Raw genomic sequence first — 25,456 nt, 5'->3', positions numbered from 1 at the left:
TGGGAAAAGTAGGAAACAAACAAACAGATTCCCATTCTCAAAATTCAAAATAAACAAACACTCCCACTCAAAACCTCTCAATTCCCATCTCTCCAACTCCCACGCGGCCACGCCAGAGAAATTCTGAAAATCGAGAAATTTTATATACCACTCCCTCTAATTCTTCAACTGTTCCCACTTCCCAGTGATCAGATAAAAACTGCCATATCTGACTCTTTCACGCCTCTCTCTCCTCTCCTCTCCTCTCTATAATTAAATTCAATTGAACATGTCTCTCTGACCGAGAGTTGTGTCACAATTTCTGCATCTCATAAGTTGTTGCTTTCACAGAGAAAAGAAAGAATCCAAATTAGCCCTTCCATCCATAGAACAGCACCGCACCGCCTTTAAATTCTTCCCCACAATCAACCAACCCAATACTGGAAGCAAAAAGAGATCAGGAGAAAAGGAACAAGGATTTTGGTTTATGATCATGGGTATTCAAGCTCAACAGTATCAAGAGAATCTGGGTTGTCCTTTGTTTAGTTCGCAGGAATTGATGGATTATTGTGGTGGGTTTTGTGATAGTTATGTCAATATTCCAGAGCAAGAACAGATGCCTCTGTTACAAGATATCAATCTCTTGAAGAATCACAATCTGGGTTTTGCAAATAGTCCCCTGTTTTCTTCTTCTTCTTTTGCTTCCTCATTATCTCAAAGCAATCCTGCGTCAATGGCGTCTTCAGAGTCTTTAGCTGCTCAGATTGATAAACAGACATTGGAGATGGATCAATATATTCTATTACAGGTACTGGGATGGATTAATCTCAAATGTGTTTCTTTCTTCTCCTTTCTTTTGATGATTAGTTGATGCTAAGTTGTTCTCTGATTGGATTTTTATGTCTTGTGAAAACAGAGCGAGACACTCAGACTAGCTGTGCAGGAGAAAGTGAAGTATCAAGTGGAACTGCTTCTAAAGGGGATGGAATGGAAGACCATGAGTTTACTGAGACAGAAGGATGAAGACATTGCAAGAGCAACTAAAAAAACAATGGAGCTACAAGAATGCTTGAAGAGGGTGGAGATGGAGAACCAAACATGGCAGAAAGTGAATAAAGAGAATGAAATCATGCTTATGACCCTCAACACCACCTTAGAACAGGTGAATAAGAACTTTTGTTCGTTTCCATATGCAGGAGCAGAAGAAGTGGAATCTTGTTGTGACATCTCTCCGGAGTATTACAGAGAAGAAGAAGAAGAAGAAGAAGAGAACGAGGAGGAACCAATGAGAAACATGGCTTGCAAGGCCTGCAGTTCTGAAAAATCGAGCTTTCTTTTCCTTCCCTGCAGGCATCTCTGTTCGTGCAGGTCTTGTGAAACCTTTCTCGATTGTTGCCCTGTCTGTAATTCTCCAAAAAAGGCGAGCGTGGAAGTTCTTATGGTGTAGAAAAATTAAAAAAGAAAATGAAGAAAAATATAGAAATTACAACTTTTTTTTCTTTTGTTTTCCTTCTTCAAATCCTCTGTACTCCGGGAAATGGATATGTTTTCCATTTTTAGTGGTTATTTTACTTTTTCTATTCATTTATTCATTTAATTCTTTTTAGAGTACAGTTTATACAATTTTTTCTCTTTAAATTAGAGCTATCTCCATTTTCTTATTGTCTCTACATGTAAATCTTCATTCATCATTGGCCATTTTCAACAAAAATCTTCATTCATCATTGGCCATGTTAATGAGGATTGAGTAATTTTGTTCAGGCGTTTTGGTGCTTTATATTTTTATCATATTCCATTTCTTCAACATTGCATTGAAGATGCTTAATAACATGTATAGGAGTAACATTTTCTGTTGTATGAACGTATATGCAACTGTTGGTTTTGGTTTCTTGTATTTGTATTTTGTGGGTTTATATAATTATAATAATATTGTATTTATAATTAGATCAAGGTTTGGAATAATTGTAATTATATGGGAATTAAAGTTTTAAGTTTTTTTATAAATAGTTTATGTGAGATTAACTTAAATGAACGAATCATCTTTGTAAGGGATTGGGATTGGGATGAAACAAATGGTTGTACTTTCTAAGGTGTGAGATTAATGAAACTTATTTTCTCTCTGGTGGATATAAGTAGGATTTTATCGAACTACGTTAAATTATTCATGTGTATTTTGTTTATATCTCCAACAGCGACTCTATGCTTCATATGAAAAGCCATGTTTATAGCAATGTTTGTAGGGTGGTTGTTACTTTCATCCATCCTATGCCCCAGAAGGCATTATTCTTGTTTGCAAAACAATTTTGCCATATTATATTTCGTGGTGTTTGGTAATATACCCAACTCATGTGTAATCCACGTCTTCTTAGTTGGATAATATTACTTACCTCCCCTCTTACCTAGCAAAGTTATCAAACGCCTCTTTTCTGTCAATTTTTTTGTTAAGTTCTAACTGTTAGGGTTAGAGTTTAAGCACGAGGTTGCTTAAAGCATTACACCCTGAGTGTCTAGATTGGAATACCAAGACCGTTGCTTCCAGCAGTATTTATAAACCAACACTAGGTTCTACAGTTAGTTGGACTCTCACATAGAGGCTCATTACACCGTTTGATAGTAACTAATCCAATGACCTATATTAGAACATACGTTGTGTATAACTCAAATACCTCAACCATATTTGAGTATGACTTAGATACTTCAACAATCTCCTCCTATGTTCTACATATGGCTTTAGCGTTAGTCCTATAAATGTAATGTTTAAACTCAATATAGAATCATTCATAACTTTCCAAAAGAGAATAATATTCAATAAAATCTAAAAGAATATTTTGAATCAAAACATGAGATTTAGAACAAATCTAAACCCAATCTAATTAGAAGTTTTTCTTGGGATTGAATTACTTATTCTCACAAAAAACAATACAACTATTCCTTGCATCCTTGAAAGATTTACTCATAAAGTAAATCATCCTTGTCAATATCTATCGATTCTATCCTGACAGCTTTGAGTGGTTTTACTTGTCAAATAAATCTTTCCATCAAGCCAGAGGATTGGATTCGCTCCTCCATTTTCGCCATCCATTGCAAATTTACCAAATATGAATTTCATAATATATGAATTCAATCATTTGCATAAGTATTTAGTTCAATCAAAAGAACTTAATACAACCCACATGATGATTGAAAATACCATTCGCATTCTCATCAAGTTTCTATACAAGAACAAGATCTAAATGGTTACTTTTACAAAGAATCATTCTATGTTTCTATTTGAAATGTTAGAATTATCATGTTCAACATAATTTGCATTCTCATTAAGTTTCTATATAAGAACAAGATCTAAAAATAACAATTCAATGTTTTTATTACAAAGAATCATTCCATGTTTCTATTTGGAATGTTAGAGTTATCATGTCCAATATAGTTTATTAGTTATATCATCAAATTTGGAATGATAAACTTTTCTATGGAAGACATATCATCAGATGTTGAATGATATAAAGATAACAATAACATCATCGAAACATATTAATAATTTTCATATTCCTTGAATGAAATAATAAGGTAATCAAGCTTATATCATCAATGTGGAATGATTTCACAAACCTCCATACTCCACAATCCTGCTAAATTATCTGAAATATGAAAATTGTCATGAATGCTAACTATGGCTAGATGAAATTCGAACAATTCAAATAAAATATAATTGGATTAAGACCTATCTATCTAAATGGTCTTTAACCCCATCTCCTCCACAATTTTGAATGTTCGATTTATATTTCAATCTCTTTGTAAGGGCATCTGCCATGTTCTATATTGATCACACATCAACTAAAATGATCAATTCAGCACAACCTGCATTAGCTTAATTTGTCTCCTCTTACTATTAAAGAGTGAGGTATTAGCTATTATCGCTGTTGTTTGATTATCACAAAACAAATCTGTAATTTAATCAAAGGAATATCTTGGATTAGATCTTTTATCTACTCTCCATCTTATCTCCTCTTGAGGCTAGAGAATATAATTCTGATTCCATAAAAGATAGAACTTAAAATAATATAGGTTCATCTTGGATTTCCTTTCAATAGTCACTTCACCTAGTGTAAAAATAGTCACTAGTAGATTTATTGTTTCTATTCTCTGAGCAATATAATGCATCATAATTATTCTTCCAAAATTTGAGGAGGTCAAATTTAGAGAAGATCAAAGTTTAAAGTACTCTTAAGGTATCTCATTAGCCTTGTAAACGCAAATCAATGCTTTATATTAGGATTACTAATGAATCAACTCAATATGCCTACTGTATAGGCTATGTCTGGTTTAATACAACTTATTGTATATAAGAGACTACCAATCAGTTTTGAATGATTTAACTAATTCACAGTTTTACCATTATTTGATACAAGCTTTTGTTATAATTATATGGCATATATACTGTTTGCATCAACTGTATTCCTATCTTGAAAATAGTTTTTCAATATAGCTAGATTGGCTAAAGGTTAGTTGCATCAACTATATATATCCCCATCTTGAAAAGCATTTATAGACCAATACTAGGTTCTACAGTTAATTGAACTCTCACATAAAGGCCTATTACACCATTGGATTGTAACTGATCCAATGGCATATATTAGAACATACGTTGGGTATAACTCAAATACCTCAACGGCTCAACCATATTTGAGTATGACTTATATACCTCAACACTAACTTTACTGTTAAATATTTTCCTAAAATCCCAAATACCCTGAATTAAAAATATATTTTAGTTTAAATTCTCAATTACTCGCAAGTAATATTATCATTGAAGTCCCAAAATACTCTTAATTGCCTTAGTAGTTAAAACATTAAATTACCCTAAATTAATTTTATTCCAAGACCCAAAAATACCCCCATGTCTTTTAATTTAGATGCATTTCTAAGAAAGACGATTAAATTTTTTTTGATTGATTTTTTAATTTTCATTTAGTTCTAATGAAAAAGAAACATATAGATAAAGAATATATGAGCATTTTGAAATTTTAATAATAAAACTAATTTATAGGGCCTGTTTGGCTACATGAATCCAGAGATTTCAAATCTCTGGATTCACAAATGGGAGATTTATACCTGTTTGGTTGTGTGAATCCCTGGATTCATGAAATCTAGAGATTCACATTTTTATACTAAAAACGTGAATCAGTAGATTTATGGGTATTAGGTGAAATCCAGAGATTTCAGCTCTACTATAAAAGCATTAAATATTTGAACCATGACTCCATAAATGATTTTTTATGATGAATTTATAGATTTCATTCCAAAGATTCACGCTAACCAAACAGTTAATTTTATGAACCATGACTCCATAAATTTGAAATCTCTAGACTCAAGTAACCAAACAGGCCCTTAGAGTTTTAACTATTAAATAATTGAGGGAATTTTAGGTTTTAACAATAATATTAATTGAAGATCGTTTAAGATTTTAACTACTGCAGTAATTGAAGGTCATTTAAATTGTAAAGTAAAACATATTTTCAACTGAGGGTAATTTGGGGTTTTCAAAAATATTTAATGATAAAAAAACAGTTAAAGGAAAAAGTTAATAGAAGGGAGATGTTTAATAACTTTGTCAACTAAGAAGGGAGGTCAATGATGGGTTAGTAAAGCGGTTAAAGACTCTACCTCCCACGGGGAGGTTTTGGGTTTGCACCCATTCGGCGGAATTAATTTGAGGATGTAATCGTGTGCGCAAACTGGCCCGGATGAACCTCATAAAAAAAATCAAAAAAAAAAACAAAAAAAAAGAAGAAGTTAAATTTGGCCAAAAAAAAAACTAAGAAGGGAGGTAAATGATATTATTTAACTAAGAGGGGGTCCAAGTGTTATTTGGCCAATTAAAAGAGGAGGTAAGTGATAGGATAAACTTATTGAGATAAAACAACTCAAAAGATAATCTATATGGAACGTAAGTTATCTAAATGATATTATTAAACTAAGAGGGGTCCAAGTGTTATTTGGCCAATTAAAAGAGGAGGTAAGTGATAGGATAAACTTATTGAGATAAAACAACTCAAAAGTTATCTATTCTTACTTTAAGTCGCCTTGGATATTAAGAGTCAAATTAAAGATCTCACAGGTCCTTATACAATGATGAATTTGAATAATCTCTTTGGAGGGGCTTCCCAATAAGTTATAAGATTTAGCTCTGCGTTTTGTTTGCTGGAATAAAGGTGGGGTGAGAAAATTCTTGAAAAAAACAAATTTTTTCTTCTTTTCCTAAAAGTATATATTGTTTGGTTGCTTAGGGTAGGAAAAGTGAGAGACAAGCTTTTTGAATCATCTTTTGAGAGATGGACCTCACCTCCCTTTGATACACCACTTCCCAAGCACTCATCCCAAACCTTCTCCCCTGCGGCGTCTAATAAGCGCGTTCTTTCACATCTTCACAAGCGCAACCCCTCTGCCTACCCAGCTCGGGCTAGCTCAGCTCTCCGCTCTTGCTTGATATGGCAATAGCTCTTGGCTTGTCGGCAGGTAGCAAGCAAGAGCTCAGTGTTCTCGTGTAAGCCCTTCGAAGACCTCTAAAAGCCCAACACCCCAAGGAGGTCTGGAAGGGTAGGAAGACAGAGTAGCAATCCATAGGGAACAAGGCCAGGGAAATTGCGAACATAGGTCCCAGTCCAACTTTCCCACCCCAAGGCTTTTTAAAACTCCACAAATTTGGTGGGATTTTGTGGAAAAGTTTGGAAAAGTAAAAAGTGGGACCCACCACTATCATTTTTCCACAAAACCCTTTTATTTCTTTTCCTTTCCTTTCCTTTTCTTTCCTTCTCCCTCACCCCAACTACACATAGGGACTCCTTTTTGCCCCACCCCACCTTTGCAAACAAATGCAACCTAATTTATTACTCAATGCATTGAGAGATTCCTTCCAATAAGAAGAACTAAATAAATACAGAGATCTCTTACCAAATTGACCACCCTAAATTGAGATTTCTACAATCTCTTCCTTAATTTTCATATTGAAAATTCAAAAGAGCTAACCTCATTGAAAGGGTGGAAGAACCCTTCAATCCAAGTCCTCTGATTGCAGCAAGAATCTTTGACATGCCATTGATAGAGTAAATTGATGAGATGGTGAAATAATTTATTGATAACCTCTCCATATCTATATGCATTTTAATATTCTGATCACAAATTATCTCAAAAAAAAAATTTCTTCACATTGGTGGCAGGTATAGGAGTCGACATCTAATGTATGAGATGACATAGAGGGAAGATATATATGAGTTTTCATTCATTATTAATTCATTTATGGTTTGAAATGAACTAATCTGAATGTCATCGATATCTCAATCGATTTAGGAAGCAAGTTTATCTATAACATAAACAAACTGTTCACCCCAAGAAGAAGGAAAAAAACAAAATTAATCCTCGTAATTAGGTTGTTCACTTCATTAAGTTGATGTGATTAACTAGTCCACTCCATTGCTCAACAACCAAAACCTTAAAAATCGCAACATCAATTAATTTTGTTTGCTAATAATCCTTATCTCTGATATAATATATAGTTTCTTATGCAATTGCGTTACGTAAACTCCATGCATAGGGAGATGCAAAAACACCAACAAACGACATTGACTGTTTGTCTGTTTATGTTTATCTTTGTTGGTGATTAATGACTTAAAAGTGATTAATCATATATGCATGGATGGAGATTAGAATCTAGATTATCAATTATGTATGCATACGTTAAGTGAAATTGACCCCAAATGCCATGCATACGTTGCATGATGCGACTCTTAATTATGTATGTATTGTTTTATTGGGAAACACTCTTAGATGAGAATTGAAAATTCTCTAAGTAGAGGTATCGATCAAGTCTTGTCTACCTAACAAGGTTGGGTAGGTTAACTTTAACCCTCAAACCAGCCCAACTTGACCTATCAAATCTTGTGTTAATCAATGAAGTTAAAACCTATTTAAATTGAGTCTATTGTGAATTTGAATAATGTTATCTAACTTCATAAATGTTGATTATGACGTATTGTTTTTGACAATCTCCTTCCATATGTTTATATTTAATAATTTTCTGGATTATAAGTACGTTGGGAAATTCAAAATTAGGGTTTCGTAAATTAGGGCTAGTTAAACCCTATCCAACCCTAATAAGTCAAATCAAGGTAGGCCGGGTTTAGTTATCCCTGACAAGATAGGATTTGGGTTGAGGATTCTTAAGCCATGGTAGGGCAAGAAAATTATAAGTAGTTGGGAAATTCAAAATTAGGGTTTGTAAATTAGGGCTAGTTAAACCCTATCAAACCCTAATAAGTCAAATCTTGGTAGGCCGGGTTTAGTTATCCCTGACAAGATAGGATTTGGGTTGAGGATACTTAAGCCATGGTAGGGCTGGTTAGGGTTAGGGTTTGGGTTTGGATTTGGGTTGGGGATACTTGAGCCATGGTAGGACTGGTTAGGGTTAAGGTTTGGGTTGAGGATACTTAAGCCATGGTAAGACTGGTTAGGGTTAGGGTTTAGGTTTAAATTTCTAAGATAGCCTTTGGGCTTAAATTGGTTATATCCAACTCGAACCATTGACACCCCTATTTTTGTTGCGTAAGATATATATATACATTGATAACTTATATTTGGTTATACAGGAAAAAAAAATGACTAATTTTATTTGGGCTTCCAGCATATGATACCATCAAATGGCTACTAAAATAAAGACTGTATAAAGCCACTAATTCTGGAAGAGAGGGAAAAAAAGGATTCTTAGTTCAAGTAATGTGGTTAAAGATCTGTTCAAGTTACTTTTTGGAAAGAAAATGAGAAAAGCTTACAAGCTGATCATGTATATACTTTATACAAAAGAATAAAGGCATGCAGAAGTCTGATCAGGTAAATATGAGTTCACATTCATAGGGAAGAGAGTAAACATGAGAAGCCGAGGGAATCATCGATCACTCGTTTTCTTCATGAAGGTGTTCACATGGAAAGCATAATGATAATGGGTCAGAACCAGATAAGTCAGGCATGGAAGAAGCAGCCAAGAAAGGAAGGAAGCAAGTGGGGGCAGAACATGGTGACAAACAGCCTTTGAAGGCTAACCAAAACTCTATTATTATATATAATATTCTCCAGCACAACTACATTGAGTTTTTACAGATACGTGTAACAGCCACTCACAAGCTGATTGAAACTTGTTAAAAGCTAAGGTTGGAAGGAAAGACGAAAGACCTTGGGAACAGCAATGAATGATCTTGAGCTCAACCCTTCTTCGTCCATATTTGGATTTTCTAGCATATCTGCCATATTATATGGGACCGCAGCCTGCCATTTTGCTCCTGTTTGATACTCTTTAGTTGAAGATTTATTAAAGATTGATGCAGAGAGCTTTCACTTATGTTGGACTTTTGTTCTCCATACATAGTGATTCTGTGACCCACCTCAAAATTCGACTCACCCACGCCACTAAGGTCTTTCACACATTTCATCAAACAGATGTACTACAGCAGTTGGTCTTTCACACATTTCATCGAACAGATGTACTACAGCAGTTGTGGTAGTAATCTATCTAGTCTTGTTTTTTTTTCCTAGGATTGGAAGTAATGAGTCATGACATGCTATTATTACCCAAAAAAAAGTCATGACATGCTAATTCCTATTTAAAAACTGTGAATGGGTCCAATAACATTCGGGTCCTTTTCATGCTCCTTTCATATTACTTTACCTGGGCCAGCAAACCTCATCATCAGTTTTCATGGTAGCTATATTGGTGGTAGGCCTTACTAGTTTTTACTTCAACTTGTTGAAGAACAGCATCGATAATCAATGAATTGGTGGGGTTGATTCAACTCTCAATTGCTCTCAAATTCATTGTTTCATGATTCAAACACATTGTACAGATGGTTGGTTGGTGGTTTTGCAGCTTTGATCAACCCAAGACCTTACACAATTCCATCAGACTTGACTAGGATTTGAATTTGAGGGTCATTGTTATTGGATCACCTCTCACCAACTGCATTTTGATAAAGACTTTACGACCCACTAAATTAAAGCCCTTCTCCTTTCCAAACCAAATCAGATTTTTTTTTCATGTTTGGTGGCATTTGGGTCTCAAACATATTAACTTAAAACAACAAGCTTGGCTGATTTTAGTGTTATATTTCTTCATCTGATTTTGGATCTGGGTCCCCATCTATACCATGCTTCATGCCCAACTAACAATCTTTACCTTACCTAACCAATTTATTTCTCTTGAATAATTACATGATGCAAGTCAAGAGGCACTCCTAATGAATGGTCTTGTCTTCTCACTTTATACAGAATGGTCTTGTCTTCCCACTTTCTACTGTATAGAAATTGGATCATCACATCTCCTTGATTGTCAAATTTCATTATCATCTCTAGTCTTTAGTTGCAAAACCACTAAAAAAAGCTAAGTATACTTTAATTATGAGAAGGGTGAATAATTACTATAACATAAGGCAAAATTAACCTAGTAGCCTTCTTTCTATCAAGAAACAGAGGAAACCATGCAAGGGTTTTGCCAGATTTGCTCAAATACTACCAAAGCTCTAGTAATTTGGGTTTGGTTCAAATTAGGGTAGGGGAATCCAACAAAGCTAAACATGCTTGATCGATTTGCACTCTTGCAAGTGGAGAACACAAATATCAAACAAAAAAAAAAAAGATATGTTCCCCACTTTTCCAGATTCTGAAATATATATATAGACTGACATAAAATAAAACCTGATGAAAATCTCTTTATCTCAAATCTCACTACAGAAGATTACACCTAAACAGCTTTTTACTTCTGCTACTGCTGCTGTGTGGAGCAGCAACACTTTATAAAACCTGGGTTTGAGCAAGTCTTGATGGGTCAAGGCCAGAGATGAGGTGCCCTAGTAATGTGATCAGAAGTGGGTCACTGTCAGTATGCTCACTTTCCTTCCAACTACCGACACAGTTGATCTGTATGATGATGATAATCCATGGATCTCACTTTCCAAAACCCTATTTAATTAAATATGTTTCAGTTTTCCACAACACTGCTCTGTTTATCTTTACTCACCTCTTCCTCTGTAACTACTGTTGTTATTTTTGTTACACACAGTAATTGTACATCACCCACTACCTAACACAGATCTGTCAGCACGGAATTCTACTCATCTGAAACCAGAGTTTGATTATTAAAAAATCCACCTATAATTATTTAAATTGTCTTATCAATGCAGCCCAGCTGCCACCATCCGAAGATGAGGATTTTCCAAGTTATTTCTTTGTCCCCGGCTTTATCGTTTTTCAATGCCCATCAAAAATTGAGAATCAAACAAAATGTTCATTAATAAAGGAAGAGAAACTTCCCAAACCTCACGCCAGGGAAGATTTAAACGGGTTTCCAAGAACACTTACAAAGAAAATAATGTTCGGTGTTCAAAACTGACAAATCTGACTCTTTCACACCGTTCCATTTTTTTTTCTCTTTCTCTGTTTCTTTCTTGGCAAACGTTTCTCTCTGACCGATAGTTTTGTCACAGTATCTGCATGTGTACGTTGCTGTTTGACCCCACCACGACACCCCATTAACAAGATAGAGAAACATCAGATTGGACCTTCTGGCTTCTTGAGATTGGACCCCATTGCCTAATCTTTCCATTTTTGAAAAAAATAATTGGGAAACAGCCACCAGGGAGAGAGAGAGGATGAGTTTTGATTTCTTATATAAGGCTGCCACCACCTTTTATTTTGATTTACTTTCTTCCCTACCATCACACCAGTGCTGAAAGCAAACAGAGGAGATAACAGGTGAGTTGGGATAGTGAAATTCAACTGCCAGTGATCGATTTGTATTCACAAAGTAAAGAAAAAGCTGCAAAGTTTGGTGATATATAGTTGGGAATTCTTTTTATGATGATGGCTGTTCAAGCGCAGCAGTATCCGGAGAATCTGGGTTTTACTTTGTGCGGTTCACAGGAATGGATGGATACCTATGGTGGCTTTTCTGATTTATATCTTAATCCTTTACAGCAAGATCAGATGCAGCTGTTGCAGAATATCAATATGTTGAGAAATCAGAATCTGGGTTTTCCTTCTACTCTCCAGGCTTCTGCTTCTTGCTCCTATTCATCTGAAAGCAACCCTCTGTCAATGGAGTCTTTAGCGGCTCAGATGGATAAGCATACATTGGAGATTGATCAGTTTCTTCTATTCCAGGTAAGAAGAATGGATTAATTTCAAATGGGCTTACAAAAATGGATTCAAAAATGATTATAGGAGTTGGGTATTTATAATATAGTTCTCAATAGAGTTTTAGTTGCTTCAGAGTTTGAATGAAACCCTTCTTTTATTAGTTGATTCTGATTTGAATTTTTCCCCTTGAACTGACGGATATTAAACAGAATGAGAGACTCAGACTAGCTCTCCAAGAGCATTGGAAGCACCAATTGGCTACTCTTGTCAGGGCGATGGAATCAAAGGCAAAGAGCTTACTGATACAGAAAGATGAATATATTGCAAGAGCAGCAAAAAGAAGAATGGAATTGGAAGAATACTTGTATAAGATAGAAATGGTGTGTCAAAAATGGCAGAGTATTGCAAAAGAGAAAGAAGCCATGGTTATGACCCTCAAAAATGCTTTTGAACAGAGCAAAGAGAATGCTTGTGGCTTTACATCTGCCCCAGCAGAAGATGCGGTTTCCTGCTGCGACATTTCTCAGGGACATTTCAGAGAAGAGAAGATCAGTAAAGATGGAGAAGAAGAAGAAGAGGAACCAATGAGAAAGATAGCTTGCAAGGTCTGCAATTCTCGAAGATCGAGTATTCTTTTCCTTCCTTGCAGACATCTCTGTTTGTGCAACTTTTGTGCACCCTTCCTCGATTCTTGCCCTGTCTGTAATTCTCCAAAAAAGGCGAGCATGGAGGTCTTACTGTCTTGAGAAAATCCTAAAACAGAAAAAAAATTAAGACTTTCTCTCTCTTTCCCTTATTCCGTTTCTCCAACTCCTCTTCTTCTGATCTTGTGTTGGGGAACTCTTGAAGTACAAATCAAACTTCATCAACAACGGATCAATGTTGAACATAAATGCTAGCAGAGAGCATCTTTTTCCTTTTATTAAAGGGTGAAGGCAATTTAAATTTTTTTCTTCAAACAATTTCCCCTCCTTCGCCATGGATGAATCCCATATCTTCTTAGTAAATAGTAAATGGTTGGTTCTGAGATACTATTGTTTTCAGCCATTGCAAGCATCACTGCTATGGATTTAAATCAAAATCTAATCTTGATAATCTAGATATGTCAAGAATGCTCTGGTTAGAACTTGGATTAAAGAGTTAAATCTTATAATTAGATTAGTTTGATGAGACAGTTCCAGAATCCTAGCCCAGCAAGAATGAAAGGAGGTCCCCCACCCATCATCAGCTAGCAATGCCCGTGAAAAAATCTTGAAAAAGTATAAGAACAGTGGGAAGCATATATTGGAATATCTTGTCTTTCTTTCTACAGATCCCAACACGAATCGTCGGTTGCAGAATGGGAAAAGTAGAAGTTGAAAATGAATTCTTGGAATGACCTAAAGAAAGCTGAAAAGTTGTGGTGTGAGAAACCCATTTATTGGAAAATGATACTCTTCACATCACAGAGCCAAGAAACTTCATTATGAAAGCCCTTACCAGATGACAACTTTCTTGGGATTTTTCTGAGCAGAAGCTTTAGTGCCTTGAACAACCCTTGCTTTCACACGCCATCTAAGCCCTAAACCTGCTGTCCACAGTGGCTTGTGGCCAAGCTCTGTGGTTACATATGAGAAAAATAATTGTGGGGTTGTGGGGATCATTAGTTAATTATTTTGGCAATTTGAGCCATGGTTCTTAGTATCAGTAGTGATACTTTTGGGGGTAAAATAAAAATAAAAATATGGGGCATGTGTGACATTGTAAATTCACATTGATGTCAATTCAAATGTCATATAGATTTATGGATTGATTTATAAGAATCCAAATCAAGAAATTAGTCTTGTAATTATAGAATTTAAATGTAAATTCAAATTAGTGATTGGGTTGTGAGAATTTCACGGGCAACTATAGTACAGTTGATACAATTATATGTCTCTCTGCTTTATTAAAAGACGTATTAGATACATCAAAATGTATTAATCAATATGATATAATACTTAGTACGAGACAATATCTCTTAAAATCACCTAAGCGATGCAATACTCAGTACCGATAATTTAAACCTTGCTCATAAAGGCAAACCATCTTTTCCCAACCCCCAACACTCAATTTAAATATCCAACCCATCTTAATCATTTATTGACATCATTCAAAATTAATCCTCATCAACTTCACAAATCCATCCAACCTTCTCAATCCTAGATTCTAAATTATCCTCATAAAATATTTTTAGACCCAAATCTCCCTTGGCATTGGGAATCATTGTAAGCATAAAAAAAAACTTCACACGAATGGATTCTCCACAAAACCTAGAATACCAAGGCATCAAAACCTAATCCTATCCCTAACACTATCTTTGACCTTAAACTTGAATATATGACTTGAACAACAAGCATAGGTTAGGGTTCAACCTTCCTTATGGAGATTGACTTGAGAGTATACCTCGATTCAGATCAAACACTCAACCTTGATCCATTTTTGATATACTCTCAAGGTGATGATTTTGAACTTAAACCTTATTTGGGTCTTTGGTGAAGCTATTCTCAGGCCAAGGGGGCCATAGCATTCCTCCTCTGAGTCTCTTTTTAGAATTTATGGCTCTGAACACATAAGTTACCATTTCATTAAAAACTTATACCTTAGAAAAGACCAGCTCAAAGATATACACACCAACAAAATAGTTGAATTAATTCAATGCAAATCAAGTAACCTTTACCATTTATCAGGAAAGCATGAGTTTAAACCAATATTGGTCATGCGTTTAGGGTTTTGTTCCTTAGGTTTAAGGATATTTTTAGTACCATATATACCAGTATTGACTTTGCGATGAATTATTGTGCTGTATCGTTTCATCTTCTATCTTCTGATAAATTGATCATGCATTATGATAGATGCTTTTGTTTTGCCGCTCAGTTACATGACTATTCATTTTGATGGTTTTATCAATGCATGGAGAGATATGACAGATTGGAGTTTTGCTTTGTATTTGCATTTCCCTTCACTAACCTTGTGCTGAAGAGCTTATCCATTGGCAAATATTTGAATTATCACAATGTTACAAGTATTACTTTAGCATTGTAGTAGTATTATTGAATGATGCAAGAAGAGACATATGCCCCTTGTTATGCATATGATGATGTGGGCACTAGAAAAGTTAATTATCCTTCTCACTTTGATCATAGATATAATTGACCTGTTCATTTGTGGCACCATCTAACAATGCTTTGAATGTAATAAGACACTAGATAGTACTCTTATAAACCTCAAAGGATTGGTTTAGTTGGCAGAGACCAATGCCTCATAGTTATCCCTTGAAAATGTAGTTCAAGTGCATGTAAAATGGCTGGACGTACCTCACTTTCTAAAAGAAAAATAACCCTTATATATTAGTTGTGAGCACCTTTAGATATTAGTTGTGAGAACCTTAATAATTCATTTATTGTAGTTTAATTCCTTTATGCTACTAGTGATTAACGAATTATCTTTATGCCATTAATATTGAGATCAATAGTGTTGATGTGAGATTGGCTCCAAAGCTATATGATATTGGATTGTGTGATCATATGGAGTGGTATACTACTCATGGCTTGAACCTATCAATTCAAGTGAAGTGTGACATAAGCAACCATTTATTATGAAAACAAAAGTTAAAAATAATGTAAAAAGAAAATGAACCAAAAAAAAAGGAAAAAAAGAAAAAGAGAAGGAAAGCTAGGGTTCACTGGGATCTACAGGAGTGTTTGGTTGTGAGAATCTTGATCATCTATTAGTGTATTTTTGCTAAGTCAGGTAAGGTACAATTACATATATTGCTGAATTATTTGATATGCTAATCTGATTACCATTCTAAGCATATCTAAAAATCCTTTAACTTAATTATTGTTATGCATGGTTAACTACTAATTGTGGATTATGAATGATATTTGTTGTGTGCTTTACTTCAGTGTATGATAAGGCTAGTGTGGTTTGACTTGGTGAATACGTGGATTGGTATCCTTATCCTTGAACATTATGGTTTGTGGTCTAGACCATTGTTCTTGGTGCGTTATGCATTTTTCTTAGTTGTTGTCCTTCATAATTAGGATGTCTAGATGCATAGTTAGGTTATCCATAAGTACTACTATCATTTTGGCAGAGTTATTAAAGCTAAATGACTTGTGATGGTAGTAACGTGGTTCTCTGGGAGTGTAATAGAGGAAATCAATCAGTGAGGAGACACAATGGCCGAGTATTTATCATGTAGTGGTAGGGTTGTATATGTTGAGGGTTGGACTCATGGGTGTCCAAGGACTGCTTCGGTGTTGTGAAGAGACATGAAAGACATCCATCTTAATATATGTGGATGACCATAGGGTTAAGGAATGTTGTTCAAAAGAGGTAATTAGTTCGTACGGATTAACATTCATAGGTGGAAAATGATATTTGACCAAATGGGCACTAGGCACTAGAAAAGGTATTTGGATCACATGTAGTGTGTGATCATATGATCTTACATTGGATTTATAATCCCCGACATGTGCCAGTACTCAGACCAATGGTTGATGATATGAATCATACTCTTTACCCCGGATCCCAATAGAGGTAGCTAGTCCGTGAGGGATCAGAGTGATGAGACATTTTTAGAGGAGTGTTGGTGTATATCTTAAATGCATGTCTACCTAACTAGAGACCTGCATAGTTAAATTTCTTTGATGCATACATAGCTTATCATTTCATTACTCATCTCTTTATAATTTTTTTATATGATTGTGACAACATGACTCAGCCACTACCTATCAGGGGTAACTCGGTTTCAATACCCATGCCAAATGGGTAGTAACGCTCATTAGGGTTTACTAGTCAATGCATCTAGACACCTATTGACTATGCACCTAATGAATCTAAATAGATGCATAGATGCCAAGGGTAATCGGCGAACCCACAACCCTGGGTTAGTTTATAATTACATAGTACATAACTAGTACCATACCACTCAACTTCATTACATTTGACATTTTCAAACATCAATTTAATAAAATTGAATTATAACATAAACATGAAATAACACATTACCTTATGTTTGTGAAGTCTCACAACAATTCATAAGATCATGTATACAATATTTTCAATTATAATAAATAGAATGAACTCAAATACACAATACATGATAATGTTTTTCCTCACCTGTCAACGATAATTCAGTGTTCAAGAGCCCAAGAAATCTGCAATCAAGAGTGCAAACTATTCATAGGAACTCTAGAAATCATGAAGACTAAATTATGTTTTAATTGAGAATCAAACCAAGTATCAAACAGACACGACTTGGGTTCCGGATAGGGGGCGGCATGTAAAGCCTACTAGGGCCGGTAGAACCCCCCTGGCTGCAACAAAAAACTCTAGTTTGAGTTTATTTTGAAATCAAATCGATTGGAGGTTTTTGGGACTTAAAAGGAACAATAGTATTGTCCAAAAAAACACCTTCCATCATCTTGATTAGTCCCAAGTCAAAAAGGTCCAAATTGGTTCTTAGAGAATCACCCGCGAGCATCTCAGAGATAAATCAATTTCAAAATGAAAAGATAGCATGATTCATCTCTTAATGGGATTGTGAAACATGAAGGGGGATAAGAATAAGCATTCATTACAACCCAACTTTTACAACTACCACCATTATTGCAATATCCATCAAAATACCATGAAAAAGTAGTTGGAATAAAGGGTTTCTAGAGTCCTCTTACCTCAACATACAATTATCCTCCCAAATTTTACTTCGGCACTACCTCACGTACAAAAATCTCTCCAAATTGCAAGCTCTTCTCCTCTCACACTTTCTTAGCCTCCCACTAACATAAACAATTTGTTTATGAGGTGAGTAAACCATAAAATAGGTTTTTTTTTTTACTCCAATTCTCCAAAATGCCCATTTCTTGGCAGGGGGCGGTCGGTCAAACTGGGCACCCACTCCAATCAACCGGCTCTATATATCTTTCACATGCTAAAATATATTTTGACGGGCTTCGAAGGGTAGCATTTTCCAAATGCTTCTGAATCAATGGTATAATTTACCTTGGCATTGAAGTCCTCTAGTATTGGTATTTGTACATGCCAAAATCTCATTTTTATATCTTTCGGACTAATTTTATCTCTCCTCATGATATCAATTAGGGTGGCAGGGTTTTTTTCTAGTTCATCCAAGTTCATAGGTTTGATTTTTGAACTTCCGGGTTCAACATGAATGATCCAAAGTTATTTTCTACTAGCACTCTGGTTTCGTGGACCTGAAATGACAAGTTATTAGATTAAGATATTAGGGGATTTTACAAAAGAGGGTCTTATGAATCATTTCACAAAGAAATTTGAAGAGAAAACCCTTAAAATGATGAAAGATGATTGTAAACAATAATAGGACATTTTTTATTCTTGCTTCTGCTTGTACATTCCTAGTATTCATTTTGAAATTTTGGAACTTTATTTCTTTTATTAATCAATGAACTAATTTTATTATTCTTGATTATGAAATTGTGTGTTTTATGTATTACTGATAGTGTAATTGAGATCTTGAGGCTGTGGATTACATTCATGAATTGTTAGGGCGGATCTGATACAGTTGTGTGGGGTGTGACACTATGACCTTTGCCAATAAGGGTTTAGGTCTTGGATGATTCTTAAAATACAATTATTGTTGATGAGATAATTGTCCCCAGTACTTGTCTTGGACAATGATTTTAATTCCCTTTTTCATAAACAAGTAGGCTTGTTGTGAGTGTGTTCAATGTGAGGCAATAGCACATGATTATCTTGGGGATTGCCAAGTGTCGACCTATATTGCTTCCTAGGGTTCACAATTTATGATTTGCTATGCCTCCTTATACGTGGAGAGATAGGTGTGATCTTAGTTAACCTATCATAGTGATGAATTGTTGGGTTGTATTATTTATACTGATACTTAGTGATGAATTGCTGGGTTGTATTGTTTCATCTTCTAATAAATTGATCATGCATTATGATAGACTATGTGATTTTGTTTTTTATGCTCAATTACATGGCTATTCATTTTGATGGTTTTATTGATGCATGTAAAGATACGATGGATTGGAGTTTTGCATTGCATTAGCATTTTCCTTCACTAACCTTGTGTTGTGGAGAGCTTATCTCTCGGCACATATTTGATTTATACAATGTTACGATTTTTACTTTAGCATTGGGGGAGTATTCTTGAATGATGCAAGAAGAAGAGATGTACACCCCTTGTAATGCATGTGATGATTGTGCATATAGCACTAGAAAGTTATCTTTATTACTCTGATCATAAATATTATTGACTTATTCAATTGTGGCCAAGGTTTAATGTATCCTACGATACTATATCAATACTAGTCGTATCAGTATTTGACCCAACGGTTAAGACGTTTGATACCCTCCATTGAAGTACACTAAAAACATTAGTTAGTATATTCAAATTATATAGGGCGACCCAAAAAAACACCCGAACAAAAAACGCCCACAAACCTGATGTGGCACCAATAACAATGCTTTGGATGAAAAAAGACATAAAAAAGAACACAAAAAAACCAAAGGGCTAGCTTAGTTTGCATAAATTAACGCCTCATAGTATAAGGTTAAGAGTTTGATTCTCCTTGAGACTAGAGGTGAAGCCCTATAGCATATTTAAATTATATAAAATATTACCTTTGAGGATGTAATCTAGGTGCATGTAAATTAGTTGGACCAACCTCACTTTCTAAACGAAAATAATACATCAATTTAGTTGTGAAAACCTTAATAATCCATTTATTGTAATTTAATTTCTTTGCTGCTAATAATTAATGAGTTATCTTTTGTACCATTGATATTGAGATCTTTGGTGTTGATGTGAGATTGGCCCCAAAGCTGAATGATTTGAATTGTGTGACTAATCATGGCTTGACCCTCTGTGACCATATGGTATAGCATACTAGTCATTGAATCTATCAATTCAAGCAAAGTGTGACATCGACAACCATTTCATTAAGAAGAAGAAGAAGTTAAAGAGAAAAGAAAAATGAAAACGAAAATGAAAAAAAAAATAAATATGATAAATTAAATGAGCATATAAAAGTACCTCGGATCTTGACCAAAAAGAAAAAGAAAAAAAAAGCAGGACCTAGGATTTTAATTGGTAAGAAATAATTAATGTTAGAGGCTGGCTTAATGCAGACACTAATATTTATTATTAACATTTATTAGGAATGAAACTAAAAAAAATAAAAATCACTAAGATGGAAAGCAAAGGAACATAAATCTATATAAGCATAATAAATAGGACACCAGGAATTGATTCTTGGGAAGAAATAACAAATAGAACAGGAGTGGATTTTTTTCTTTTTTCATCATCAAACTAGTTACAAGACTGGGGTCTTAGGCCCAAAGGATGAAAAAAGATGGGGGAGGGGAAGGTGTAGGGTATGGAAGCACAACAGTTTGAACCCAAGACCTACCTTTACATACGAAGCTTTCATCATTGTGCCAGAAGCATATTCACTAAAAACGAGATTCACAACAATACTAGTCCATAGAATTGACTAAATGACATCCGGGTTTAAACTGGTTTGGATTTAAAGCGTGCGTCGCTTTAAACATTTATTAGGAAAGCAATACAAAGACTAGTTTTGGTAAGAGATAATAAATGTGACAGACGATACACGGTTTTAAACCTGGATTCCTGTTGTTCAACGTACTTCCACATTATTTTCATGGAGTATCCTTTTATGAAGAAGCGGTTTAATCCAAATTTAAGGAATTAAATTTTTTTTAGGGTAGACCTATGATAATCTGATGAGAATTGGTGCAAAAAGATACTCATAGCTTAGATCTTGTATCTAATAGTGTCTCAAATCAATCGAATTAAAATACAAAATCTATATAACTGACCCTACTAGTTTAGCAAAAGCTTATTTTTTTTGTTGTCATATATATTCTTCTTTATGTTTACCTTCACATCCATACCATCGTGTGATCTTGTTTTTCAATGAGGCAAGGCTCACCAAACTAATTAAGAATCTAAAGGAAATCTCTGAAAATTAAAGAAAGTGAAACTTCCACAAGAGAAGATTTAAATAGATTCAAGGATGCAGAGAAAGAAATGAAAATTTAAATCTTATTGCCAGTCATGCACCAAAACTAACTTATTTGACACATTGCTTGTATTTCTATTTTCAAATATATTAGTGACAGTACCATGTACGTGTGTCATCCATTATCAAATTGGAAAACAGCGACGAAGTAGAGAGATTGGATTACTTATAAAAGGCTGCCCACCATCTTCTAATTCTCTTTGATCTTCTATTTCTTTTCCAACAAGCAAACCAACCCAAGAACAGAAGAAGATGCAGCAGCAGCAGTATCCGGAAACTCTGAGCTTTACTCTGAGTGGTTCACAGGAATGGATCAACCCCAATGATGGGTTCTATGATTTTCATCTCAATCCTCCACTGCAAGGACAGATGAACCAGTTTCAGAATGTCAATATATTGGGAAATCAGAATCTGAGTTTTGCAAATAAACCCCTTGTGTCTTCTTCTTCAATGGCATTATCTGATCCCTTAGCTGCTCAGATTCATAAACAGGCAATGGAGACTGATCAGTACATTCAATTTCAGGTACTAGAATATAGATCAATCTCTAATGGGTTCTCTTTATTTTTTTACATTTTTTAATAGATTTAGAGTTATTAATTTGTTTTTTCTGATATGGGTTGGTGAAAAACAGAACGAGAGACTCAGATTAGGCCTGCATGAATTAAGGAAGCATCAAATGGCTGAACTTGTGAGGGGCATGGAATCAATGACCATGAGTTTACTGAGGCAGAAAAACGAAGACATCGCAAGAGCAAATGAGAGAATAATGGAGTTGGAAGAACGATTGCGGAAGGAGCAGATAGAGAAACAAGCATGGAAGAGACAGGCCCAAGAGAATGAAGCCATGATTATGGTTCTCAACAACACTCTGGAAAACTTAAAAGAGAATGTTTGTTTCCTTCCCTATGGCGACGCAGAGGATGAAGAGTCATGTTTCGATATCCCTCAGGAACATCTAATAGGAGAGAAGATTGAAGAAATGAAAGACGAAGGAATGAAAGAGCTGACATGCAAAGCCTGCAATTCTAAAAATTCCTGCGTTCTTTTCCTTCCATGCAGGCATCTTTGTTCGTGCAAGTCCTGTGGAGCCTCTGTCGATGCTTGCCCTGTATGTGATTCTCCAAAAAATGCTACCATGGAGGTCCTCATGTCGTAGAGGAAAGCTTAAATAGGAGAAACTATACTGTTGTTCGTTCCTTCCTTCGTATTCCGACTTCTCTTTTACTTTAGGAAATGGGGTACTGTTGTGTTAATTTGTTAATTCTCCTTCACCATGGATGATCCTCAATTGATTTAATTTTGCAATTTTTTTTTTTCTTCAAGTTTTTGCCAAATTGTTGGCTCTGATATAGGATAATTCCATCTTTGCTTTTCGAAAAATTGTGATCCTGGATTATTTTCCTTTTCCTTCCTCTTTGATATAATAAGGTGATCTTAGATTGACCTGATAAGAAAGACTCAAGATGCTCCTCTATAAATGTTTTCTTAACCTTTGATTATTTGATGATTCTGGATGTGCTTCTAGTACACTGGTGGCAGCTTTTTATGTATAGACAATAAAACTATAGAGTTCTTGGGTTTGAATGTCTTTCTTTCCACAGCTTCCCCCTTCCCCTCCCCATCGCTGGACTTGTGGGCCCTAGTTCTTGCGATTGGCCAAATGATGACCTAAAGAAAAAAAAGATTACCTTTATGATTTAGTTGAAGCGTTGGGTGTGGGTTTTTCTTTGATGAGCTAGGGTTTTCAACACACAACGGGTGCATTATGTGGGGTTTGGGTGAGATTTATATTATATGGGTCCATTAGGGGTTGACTGTAATGGTAATTGGAACGGATTTTGAAGTGGAGATCTTCTCCACCTAAGCAAATTATCCTTTCATATTCACATAATGCTTAACATAAGGCCTGTGCTTGTACCATAGACATGCCCTATATAAATGTGGGGGGATGGCTTGCTTGGGTGTAGAGGAGCTGGACTCCAAATTTTGAATAAATTACCTATACATGATACAATTATATATGGAGATTAATGTATTGAGTTTTCCTAAATATGCTATATTCGTCAAATAATTCAAGTAAGATACAAGCAAAGGGTAGCATTTTGTATGGTGGAGAATGTTGTAAAGAAGTCCTCAAGAAATAGTGGAATCTCAAATTCTCTCTAGTGGACACAGACTATTTTGTTGAACTACGATAATTCCTTGTTATTGTGTGTTTGTTTTCTTTGTGTTCTTCTTTGTTGTTTGTCATCTGTCTTCAACATTTTACGGGTGTTGCAATGTAGTTAGCCCAACACATGAGAAGTACATGTAACCGTATACCAGGGCTAGTAGGATTGTCTAATGAATCTTCCAAGCTAGTTGGATAGAATTTTCTTGCCAGAGTTGGATGATATACATATTGTCACTCTCAATGATGATGTGATTCAATTTTGCTGATATGCCAAGAGTAGGGTTTTCAATACTGCTAGAGCTTCTGCAATTAAGGCCTAGAGCATCCTACCCAAATGATCTCTAATTACTATGCCTTCATAACCTGCACTATTGTGTTCATGGTCATGAGCTCCATCTATATTCATTTTTATCCATTGTTGTTAGGGGGTTTGCTACTTGATATGCTGATTCCTTTCCACATGTTGTCTATTAGATTTGTGTATTTTGAACTTCTTTTGTATGGAAGAAAGCTGCTTTCTAAAATTGTTGTGGAATTTTTGGATTTCTTTTCCATGTGTTACAATTGTGTGATTCATCCAAAGGAAATTTATCCAGTTCAATGGGTCATCCATTTCCTTATAGATGTGTGACGCGTTCCAACAACGGTCACATCCCGAATTCCTTTCCTACAACCGATTCCTCATAGGATTGTGCCATGTGGCATTTAAGGAATCCAATGGTTATCCAATTTAAACTAAATTTAAATTTTATTTAAACCCACCCATAACTTTGAATTTTATTTAAACTCTAGTTTGTTGGATAACCATTGGATTACTTAAATCCCCCAAATAAACCATAATAGGAATTGTGGGAATTACGAGGATATGATCAAATGGTTGAAGTCCATTTATAAGTCACATCAATCAGGGACACATGTCACACATCTACAAGAAAATAGATGGTCCATTTCTTGTCAGAAATGAGCATGATACTGGTCCCCCAAATAGACCATAATAAATTTTGAGCATATGTAAAAAACGGGAAAACATCCTCTGTGCACATCTCTCTGTTGTACATAATTAAAAGACTATTGAGAATTTTTTTCAATTTAAAATCAAGTCTTTAATCACAGTCTTCTATTTGGCATATAAGTGCACAGGACCAGGACCATTAAATCTGGTAATGGGAGCACTTTCTAGTACTGGGAAATGGCAGAAAATGGAGATTTACCTGGGATCTAATGATTCAGCCAAGCATTAGTGGATCTATCATCCCTAGTTACCTTTATCGATCACTTCAACAATAGTGATCCTGCAAAAACTAAGAGATTTCCATCTCTATGATGCACTTGTTGAAGTTTTTGCAGAAGGAATATCTCCATGTTTAAGGTATTACTTCTTCAATGATTCTTTTCTGAAGAGATTTATTGGGATTGAGGAGTTTACATTGCCTTCGAGACAAAAGAGCAATGTTCACATTTTCCATTTTCTTGATGTTGACACCATCACTTTTTCTTGAAAAGCAAATTTGGTTTAACTTATAATTGGAAGTAAATAATTGTTACTATTAGACTTTTTTAAAAAAAATTGGTCACTTTGAATCAGAGTTTCAGTGTTTTTGCTTTGATTTACCACTAATAAATGGTATATATATATACCCAATTTCATATCTAATATCCCTAAAACAACTCATGCTTAGGAGTGTCAATTAGTCCGATCCCTTAGTCGTTCTACTTCCATGACATCAATTTAAGCATGCCGGTTCTAATTCTAAGATTCAGAATCATTAATGTACATTTTAATTCCTTTTGGGATCCAACTTACCCGAGGCGGAACCAGAATTCAACATTTGGAGGGTTGAAGAATGAAAAATCATATCACCTTCATATTGGGAAGGCATTAATGTTTTTTCGTTACACATATTGTGTGGGCCCTTATAAAACCCACTGGGGTCCCAACTTTAAATTATTTTATTATATTAGGGCATAGTCCCCATATATATCTTGTGAGACCCACACGTATTTGAAAAAAATAGATAAATTATTGATAATGACCTTTTGTTTTCGAACAAAA

General features: G+C 35.0%; 3 protein-coding genes across 3 annotated transcripts; all 3 read left to right on the top strand.

Annotated features, from left to right (window-relative positions):
* The first annotated feature begins 218 nt into the window (after positions 1 to 218).
* On the top strand, positions 219 to 1,532 carry LOC149015284 (putative BOI-related E3 ubiquitin-protein ligase 3). The gene is made up of 2 exons (XM_089156390.1): positions 219 to 787; positions 896 to 1,532. Exons 1-2 carry the CDS (start codon positions 467 to 469, stop codon positions 1,424 to 1,426), a joined length of 852 nt encoding a protein of 283 aa, XP_089012516.1. The 5' UTR covers positions 219 to 466; the 3' UTR covers positions 1,427 to 1,532.
* Positions 1,533 to 11,735: 10,203 nt separating this feature from the next.
* LOC149015283 (putative BOI-related E3 ubiquitin-protein ligase 3) lies at positions 11,736 to 13,180 on the top strand. The gene is made up of 2 exons (XM_089156228.1): positions 11,736 to 12,177; positions 12,363 to 13,180. The coding sequence occupies exons 1-2, from the start codon at positions 11,872 to 11,874 to the stop codon at positions 12,897 to 12,899; spliced, it is 843 nt and encodes a 280-aa protein (XP_089012354.1). The 5' UTR covers positions 11,736 to 11,871; the 3' UTR covers positions 12,900 to 13,180.
* An 8,299-nt stretch (positions 13,181 to 21,479) lies between these two features.
* On the top strand, positions 21,480 to 22,386 carry LOC149015282 (putative BOI-related E3 ubiquitin-protein ligase 3). Its single transcript, XM_089157324.1, has 2 exons — positions 21,480 to 21,752; positions 21,862 to 22,386. Exons 1-2 carry the CDS (start codon positions 21,480 to 21,482, stop codon positions 22,384 to 22,386), a joined length of 798 nt encoding a protein of 265 aa, XP_089013450.1.
* The last annotated feature ends 3,070 nt before the right edge of the window (positions 22,387 to 25,456 follow it).

The sequence above is a fragment of the Hakea prostrata genome, chromosome 5 (assembly GCF_041222555.1).
Source record: "Hakea prostrata isolate BN-2017 chromosome 5, UWA_Hpros_2, whole genome shotgun sequence".
NCBI lineage: Eukaryota > Viridiplantae > Streptophyta > Magnoliopsida > Proteales > Proteaceae > Hakea > Hakea prostrata.
Note: the sequence above shows the minus strand (reverse complement) of the source record. Positions and strands in the feature narration are given on the sequence as shown.